Below are 9,386 nucleotides of genomic sequence, written 5' to 3'. Positions count from 1 at the left end.
ATTTTTTATCAATTTTAAATATTATTATGTTATCTTGGTCAAATTATGTATTACCTTCCGTGTACACTTCGTTCAAACTAATTCGACTACTCAACCTTTTACTTTAAAGTAAGAATGCACAATGACCTATAAATAATGAAAGTAGTATAATCAAATCAACGTGAAAATGATAACATGTTGAAAATATGGGTCATTTTGCCCTATAAATAGCTCATACTTTCTAAGTTGAAACCATATGTACAAAGTGTATACATCATATTAAACATAAAATGGATAAGGGCAAAAGACAAGCAACACCGACAAATGTTAAGAGAGGTATGCGTCAGCTAAGTTTTGCTGAATCCGTTGAACGTGGGAAGAAAAGGAAAGATTCTGAAATCGGGAAGAAATCAAATGGAAAGGTGAACCATAAAATCTTGAACGCAATAAAATCCGATAAAAAAGAAAATTGATATGGCTTATAAAGATAAGTCCCTCATCGAGGAGGAACGTATCCGTCAGGTGGATGAAGTTTACAGAAAATATGATAAAATGGAAATTAACTGTGATAACCCGGATTTTTCGTTACAAATATATATCTATCTTTGGAATTTTATATTATTTGTTTTGATAAAAAAATAATATTTTCTTATATGTATAGTTTACAAAATAGTATGATTCATATATTATGTATGTAGATTTTATTTAATACATTACAAAATAATTTATTTGGTTATAAATATCTATATAATTAAGTATACTTTATTTTTAAATCTTTAGATATTTTACTTAGTCAAAAACTACTCTTATAAAGATAATGTGTACGTGAGTTCAAAAGTAGTGGGGTGAGTGGGCTTTAACTAATTTGTAAATAAATATAGCTGTATCAAGTTCATTTTTGTTTGCACGTCAATGTTCTATCAAGTATCAAGGTATGTTTTATTCTACTTCTTCTTTTTCAGTATACATACATGTTTTATATATTATTTTATATTTTTTATTATACTCTTGAACTATTACTACTCATGTAGTGTTTACTTTTTAGCTATGGTTAAATCATTCTCCTTATTTTATAGAGCATGTTTTTGTCTACATTCTTTGTACAAATATTTCAATGATATTATTTTCAAATTAATTATTAATATATTCTTTCCTAAAAGATATTTATTGCTTTTATTTTTTTTGACATTGGTTGTATAAATTTTCATGTGCTCCCAAAGTTATAGTTGTATTAAATATGCATTCTTATGTCATTAAATTTTTTTGTATATTAGATAGTAAATATAATATTATGTAAATAGATCTCTCTCTCTATATATATATATATACTTAGAAAGTCTTAAGATTTTTATGCATGAGAAAATAATTTTTTTATTAAACGATTTATACATGAAATGCAATACATTATTTATATGTGATTTCAATTATTTTGGAACAATGATGCATGATTTTACGTTTTAATTGAATTGATATATTTTTAATTTCAAACTATTATATGATTTTGTAAATTGCATGTTACTAAAATATAATTTTGTACTAAAGTGTATTAAGTACTTTCTTTTCTTATTTATTGTTCAAAATTATCAAAATGGTATATGTTCTTTGTTAACTAGTATGGTTTATCACTGTATAGCCTATATAAATATTGAAGTAATATTGTTTACGCCTTACCATTATATATGGATTATTTATTAATTTTAAATTGGTTTGATTATTTGAAACTTAGGATTTGTTTGGCAATATTTTGGATCACCATTTTTGCAGATAAGGTAAGTTAACTCTTCACACTTTATTTTATTTTAAAATCTTTTAAATATTTTTGCACTGCTTTTGTTTTAAAATTTATAGATCAAGTACCCTGTTTTAGAAATAAAAATTCCGAGTGAGCTCTGACTTTTGAACCAGTTAGTAATTGCGTATAGTTCCGGAACTAGCCTTTGATACCTTACTAGGGAGTGCTACTTATGATGCATTCGGGAGTGCACACTCTATGATACCTTAGTAAGGGGCGCATTATTGACAGAAATTATGAACTTTCGATATTGTGTCACCATGTATTTGTGGCCTTAGCAAGCTGTGGAATTTTAATCTTATGTCATATGGATTTCGGAAAATGATTTTTGTTTTATAAAATTATGATACTTGATCCACTAGTGTAGAATTGTTTTCTTGCTGGGCTCTTGGTTCATTACTCACAAATTTTCAGGTGCTTAGCTTTTGGGACATCTTAAAGGTGGACTTGATTTGAGCTTGCTTTGGAATAATATTTTAGTGATTATGTTTGTATTGGAGCTGCGTCTCCCAGGATTTGCTTTATTTTCAGCTTAGATGATTTTAAGTCTGTCTCGGATTTTAGAATTTTATGAAAAACTAGAAACTTATTCTTATTATGGATTAAATTTGGAGTTTTAGCTGAATATTTAAGTATAACTATTTTCTGAAAAGTCGGGGTATTAAATTATCCTTATCGCACAAGAAGATAGCTTAATAGCAAGGTACGTTTAAGCTCATGAGCAATATCTACAGATGGGGGAAGATGAGAATGAAAACCTTCTTCAGAGGCGATTATCATGTATCGGCGAGTAACTCTGTCATACCATGTGCGATATCCATCAACGGATATGGGTCTCCTGCTAAGCATGTATGTCGGTGCTGCGATGATGCCCTCATGTCGGTGCTCCCAACGCTCAATTACATTTTCTAAATTTTGAGAGTGTTGCACTCAGGTCATGGACAAGGGTAAGGGACACGCAAGTTCTAATATTGGTAATAACATGGAAGTTAATTGTTATAAATGGACTGAATCTCAGGCACCTACTGAAGTTCAACGAGCAGAAATCTGTCTTGTCAAATAATTTGTTAGAAGAATGTGAGGTATACGGGCCGCACAAGGGTATGTCGCCCGTGATAATGAACAGTTTGTTGGCTATGGGGGAAATGCACTTGAAGTTTATGAAATCCTCGATCGAGTATGAAGAAAACATTAACAAGAGTTTCAACGTTGGACACATTTCAAAGGAGGAACATGACTATGAGTTAAAGCAAATGTATCGACACTACCACTTCATGGAGGACGAGCTTGAGATGAGGAAAAGGGAGTACGAGGATGTAGTCACAAGGTTTAGGGCTGAAAAGATATGTGAAGAGGACCATATTTGGGATAAAAAATATGCGAAATATATTATCAAACTTGGGGATTTTTCTCAAGTACACGATGATGCTGATATGGCTACAACCATCTGTCATAGCACAGAGGGCCCCGGCCCATGGTCATCGCGTCATACTCGATCGAGTAGGTATGTCGCGACCCACAGATATGGGGAGGGAGGTCATATGCATACATCCCTCAGATACAAGAGGATGAGGGTGTAGATGATGAGATTACTAACAAGATTGAGGATCCAGAGTTTGATCAGTACGTAGTTAATCTTGCGGATGACTAAATCATTTGAGAGCTTCTTTCGTTTTCCCATTTTTAGTTGCAATCTATTTTTCTCATTCTATGTTTACTTATTCGATGTTCCCTTGAAATGTACTTTGTTCTCCATTTCAAGGAAAAATGCACGCATCATCACATTTATTTGTCTACAAATATTACAGAAACTTTTGTACTAATTGTGATAATATTCCCAAAGTTGATGACAATACTTTTATCAAGCTACCCTTCAGGAAATCTGTTAGAATCTTCGGATAAGCAAGTGTTATAAGCTACCCTGTATTAATTGTGATAATTTTTATATATCCATGAAAATGCTTTCCGGGAATCTTCGGATAAGCAAGTTTTATTAAGCTACCATGTATTAATTGTGATAATTTTTATATATCCATGAAAATGCCTTCCGGGAACACAATATATTGAATTACATATGTATGTCTCATCAACCAATTTGTAGAAAATTCATATATTTATATTTTTTCAATTAAATTAAAAATTACCCACTTCATCCAAACCTTTTCCTTATGCTTCCATACCATTTTCGGGTGGTTAAAAATCTTTTATCTAAATAGTTTTTTCTTGATTTGAATTTTTTTTGTCAAAGTAGTGTAGAAATATTACTATATAAAGTTACAAAATTTAAATTTTAGAGTAAATAACTATATTTTCAAAAAATATAAAAATCACTCTTCATTATACTAGTTCACATTTCCTTTTAAGGAAGCATGTTCGGGTGTTTACAAATATATCTTCTTTGATTTTTTTTCCCTGATTTTTTTGTCAAATAAAAGTATTGTACTTCTACTGCAACATTACGCAAAAAAAATAAAATTATAAGGTTATATTATATTTACTATGCCGGCACAGAGGCAGCGCACTTCAAGTGGCGTAGTAGCCTATTTTTTGCAATTTTATGTTCTAGTGGGCTATTTTCACAAAACTTATATTCAAGTAGCCTAGAAATCAAACGGAGCCCTATAATTGCATACACTTGGTACCTACCATACACTAAGTACCGAAACAGCTGATGAGCTTTATACCTTAGATAAGCCTGTAGGATGGACGAAAGCTCGACTGGATATGGGAATGGGATTAAACTGCTTCCAGACCTTATGGATGTAACTTGGAGAGATCAATGCTCCAGCCTCCTCAGATTGTAAAACATCAAGGTGAAGATGAATGAGTCTGAGTTTCCAACTTGGGGTGAGGGTATTGAATTAGGAAGAGGCGTCTCAAGGAGGGAATGCGATGGATGATGGTGTTGCTTACAGCAGATCCTCCCCCAAGGAAGACTTTGCATGCATAATAAGTGATGTCTTAGTGTCGCAGTTTTTGGAAGTTATATATAAGCTTGATCAGTAGTGTCCTCCTCGACAAGTAGCTCAATAAGCCTGGTGGCGTTGTGTTTAGTAGTATGTGTAGCGCCTACTAGCTAATGTTCTGTACCCTCATGTGTATGTTTAGACGAAAGAGAGATACATAAGGAAACAGTATATAAGATACTGGATTAATACATTCTTCACAAATCATAGTTTTACAAATAAAGTGGCAGGTACATATATTAGGCGGAATTGTGATTAGATCAAAGCTTCAATTAAAAATCCTAGATTTTGGTCAACCCCATAAATTAGAATTTTCTTTCTTTTAGTACAATCTACATGTAATGTGTTATGTATGGACCAAGGTTATCCTTATATCAACTGGTGGTTATCTTCTTCTCTGTGGTAGGGAGGGGTCATGTTTATTCCGATTTCACCCCTATACTTGTATTAGTTCCGGGATGAGCTTGAGCAAAAACGAGAGCTCTCTCTGGGTAAATTCTGGCTTTTCCTTTACTTGAGTCGATAACATCTCTTCGTCTTCTGCTTTTGGCTTGATCATCTCAGAGACGGCTTCTGTAATTACTTGAACAAGGTCAACAATAACTCCTTCAATTCCCATTAAATATTGCATATATACTGCTTCCGGCACATTACTGTCAAATTATTATTTCAACAAATATGTCAGAAAAATTAATCACATAAAGTGGACCAGATGCTTTAAAAAAGGTATCCAGTGAAACATGTAATGGAGCAACTTACTTCAGCTTTCCATAAGTAAGGAGGGAGAGATTTGATTCTTTTATCTTGCTAGCTGCTGCAGGATTCCTAAATACACCTTTGACTTCAGACACAATTCCTTCCAATCCACCTTCCAAGCACAATTTCAGTGCTTCCTCTAGGGAATTCCTTCTCACGTCATTGTAATACTCAGTCCCGCCATTTGTAAGGAAGAAAACCTGGATGTAAAATTCTTTTAGCATACAAACTCAGCCAATTTTATCCCGAAACTGAGATTGAAAATTAAATGAAAAAAATTGAGAACGTACAGGGTAGGTGCTCTGAATTTTTTTGAGTAGTAATGCTGCATCTGGGTGGAAGCTCGAAAAGATTACAGGTCTATCTTTGGCATTTTTAAACACCACCTAAAACAAAATATTACTGATAAATAGCACATTCTTAATTGCAAAAGTTTTCGTCCTAATAAAGAATTAGGCAAGCGTAGCCCACAAACGAGGCAAAGTTCACTTGGGAACTAATGGTGTCAAAGACACCTCGGTTTCCAGAGGCGTAAGTCCATGTCGGATAATAGTACGCACCAATTGCAGTATTCATTTACCTGTAAGATGGTTTGGAGAACTTGTACGAGATACTCCTTTTGATAGAGTATATGATCATCAAACTTCACCTCAATGTTGAATCCCACACAGGGCTTCACTTGTTGAAATACTTCTTGCAAAGTACATGCTGGAGCATCACTCTCAACATTCCAATTCCACACCTTTCCTTCTTTTGTTTTTCTCACTAAGGATTTACCAGTCTTTGTAGGATCGCTTTGAGGACCATAGGCAAGAAATTCACTTAAACTTAAATCCGTAACCCTCTTTTCAGTTATAGTACCCTGCAAATTCCATATAAATCAAAGACCAGTTATGCAAAAGGAAAAAAAAAGCATAAAGAGATTCAAAATAATTTGTTTATAACAGGATGTGAAAGAGAGCTTACATTTTCTTGAGAAAGGATGAAATCATCATGAAATATGACAGGGCAACCATCCTTTGTCACCTACAAAAATCACACTCTTTGGTTTACTTTTTGCTTCCTAAGTCTCCTGCTTCAACTCCAACTACTAACTAGTTTTTTAAAAAAAAAAAATTGCAACCCATCTTCTACAAATAGAAGTGTGCCCCCAGAGAAAAGTCACCAAAAGAAAAATAAAATAATCAGTACTCTTGTAGTTTATCATCAAAATTTATGGAAATTAAAGACTATTAACATAATAATCCCATTTAGTGAACCTAGTGACATTGCAGATTGGCCATGGTTTCTTATTTCTTAAAATACAACTATTAGGAAAAAAGGTAACAAATGCCAATCACTGAAGAATAAACCATATCCTTATGATTTAAAATTCCAAATTTGTGTTTTCACAAATAAGTAGAAAGTTAAACTAGCAAACAAACCTTATAAGTGTTCTAAAAGACAGGAATCGGAATCAATCGGTAAAGACATCTTGTAGTGATTAATTGGATAATCGCTGATTAATTGGAACACTAACGGTATGTGTTTAATAAAATACAAAATATAAGACTTATTATTAAAGTAAATATATTAATTTAAGAAAGAAAAAAAGCAATGGGATCATAAAATCGAATCGGCGGATGAGAGCCTAATAGTAGTTTAATTTTGTTTTAGTACCTATAAAATTTTCTTCATTAAAAACTGCGGAAATAAACATCATACCCACATTTTTGGAAGAGGAAATCCATAGCTGACAATTAGAATGAAATAAAAAGCCTTTTTTGTGCAGAGTCATGTTTATCTTTTAAGAAAAAAAGAAAAACCAAAGTAGACAAAAAAAAGGGGATAATATAGTGGAAAAATACAAAAGAGTCCAGAAACGAGGACAGAAAAGAAAAGACCAACGCGTACGCGGAGACCGTACAGACAACAGAACGTGATTCTCAACATTGAATTTTATTAAATCCACAACTTGTGTCGTGATTTTCAAAACCTATTAACTCCGTCGCCGATGGGGAATCTTTGAACCATCGGCAAGATGAAACGTTTATTAGGAGATGTTTTGATCTTTTACAACGGATGATGATAAAGAATAAAAGGAATAAAAGGAATACCTGAACGTCAAACTCAACGAAATCAAGAGGAGAAGTAGCAGCAGTATTGAAGGAAAGGACAGAATTCTCTTTAACGAGTTTCATTCTGGTATCTGAAGAATTCAACATGTTCATTCCGTTTCCTCTGTGTCCTATTACTGCGAACTTGGGAATCTTGATTCCATTACAGCTTCCGCCTCCTGTTATACATACATATATGTAGATAACCAAATACTATTATTAACAAATCAAACAAAGAACACAACATTAACATATCAGGGAGTTAAGGCAGACAGGCAGACAGACAGACAGACAGACATGCCTCTGGGAGAGCGGGTGGAATAAAAACAAGACTTGTCGGGAAGTTGATCGAGGTTTGGAATGTCGGAAACATCAACTGTTTTTAGAGCAGCCATTGCCATTGCCATTGAGAATAATAATAATCTTACTACAACAACAAGTAGTTGATGTTGATAAGATGGGGAGGGGTTAGGAGAGAATTAGATGGGTTGGGTATTTATATACAGTACTAATACATGAATGACAGAACAAGGAACGGAGTTGGATCTCCGCCGCGTGAGGAGACGACCCGAATATTCCATGGTTTTATGCTCTTTTCCTCACTTTTATTATTCCCCGCCTCCTCCTCCTCGAATTCGCTGTCGCATTTTTCTATTTTCATATTCACGATATTATTTTAAAAATCTCAATTATTCTCCCAATAATTCTTGATTTTAAATTAATCTTAAATCTACGTTAAATAATATTTTATTATTAAAATACATGCGATTTTATATTATATAACAAACTACATAAATCTATATCAAGTTTACATGTAGACTATTTACACTCCTATATCGAAAAGTTCGAGTATATTGATAAAAGATTAGTACATCATATTTGGATTTATCCGGAACTCAAACTGCAACATCAGATAAAATTGGAGACTTTAAACAACAACAACATGTTTTGATATTTGGAAAAAAAGAGATAAACAACAATACCTGAACAATAGTAAATATTATCAAAAGTTTAAACAATATTACGATAAATTTTATATGGGAATCCTTAACTATCGGATATACCGGCACTACTAATCAATTCGTATGATAAAATCGGATCATGATTCATAGAAATATGTCCAAAAATAACGGGTTTCCAAATAAAAGGCGACACATTGACTTTATGGAGAAGGTACTATAATAATATCATATAATACATAGCTCTCGCTGAACCGCCGCGGCCTCTTACGCTTTCATCCAATATGTAAAATATTTTTCTTAAAGGAGCCGAATCAATCGACATCCTTATAAAATAACTCCTCATTTCAGATGACCCGAAGCAAACTCAACAACCGATGGTGAGATAACTAAAATAATTAGTTATTCGTTAATTATACAATAAAGTTACACTATATAGAGTATATCTGAATATCATAGTTATTTAATATCTATCGACAAAACAATTACTAGAATAACATGTATTAATAATCCATTGATTTTATGTACACAATGTCTCACAAGAATATATATATATATATAACAATTCATTTTTCGAGTATATAAACTTTTATCCATTCTGAATTTAGAATTTAAAGGGGTTATTGACTAAAACCAATTATTTCAGGCTGTTTCTTAACACCACAACGATCTTAATCAATCTAAAATCAACGTCAATCAACAAAGATCACCACTAGTGATCCCGACACAAAATTTCGATAAAAACGCAGTTAAATTCGAAAAAGTCAAGAATCTTTCCGGCCAAAATTCAACTCCTTCGTTTCTCAAATAAAAACGACAAATTATATGTGAAAATAAA

General features: G+C 32.8%; 1 protein-coding gene across 1 annotated transcript; it reads right to left on the bottom strand.

The window, feature by feature from the left end:
- Nucleotides 1-4,895: 4,895 nt before the first annotated feature.
- On the bottom strand, nt 4,896-8,205 carry LOC141671721 (glycerophosphodiester phosphodiesterase GDPD1, chloroplastic-like). Its single transcript, XM_074478043.1, has 7 exons — nt 7,891-8,205; nt 7,590-7,768; nt 6,460-6,519; nt 6,074-6,355; nt 5,784-5,879; nt 5,497-5,693; nt 4,896-5,390 (listed from the first exon to the last, which is right to left on the bottom strand). Exons 1-7 carry the CDS (start codon nt 7,994-7,996, stop codon nt 5,174-5,176), a joined length of 1,137 nt encoding a protein of 378 aa, XP_074334144.1. The 5' UTR covers nt 7,997-8,205; the 3' UTR covers nt 4,896-5,173.
- Nucleotides 8,206-9,386: the final 1,181 nt, after the last annotated feature.

This window comes from Apium graveolens, chromosome 7, assembly GCF_009905375.1.
Source record: "Apium graveolens cultivar Ventura chromosome 7, ASM990537v1, whole genome shotgun sequence".
Classification (NCBI taxonomy): Eukaryota; Viridiplantae; Streptophyta; class Magnoliopsida; order Apiales; family Apiaceae; genus Apium; species Apium graveolens.
Note: the sequence above shows the minus strand (reverse complement) of the source record. Positions and strands in the feature narration are given on the sequence as shown.

Excerpts from the sequence above, each read along its gene's own strand:
- LOC141671721 (XM_074478043.1), bottom strand. The coding sequence starts at position 7,996 with ATGGCAATGGCAATGGCTGCTCTAAAAACAGTTGATGTTTCCGACATT. Across the intron at positions 6,520-7,589 it reads TCGTTGAGTTTGACGTTCAG|GTGACAAAGGATGGTTGCCC; the intron begins GTATTCCTTTTA and ends TGATTTTTGTAG. Across the intron at positions 5,880-6,073 it reads TTCTCCAAACCATCTTACAG|GTGGTGTTTAAAAATGCCAA; the intron begins GTAAATGAATAC and ends ATTTTGTTTTAG.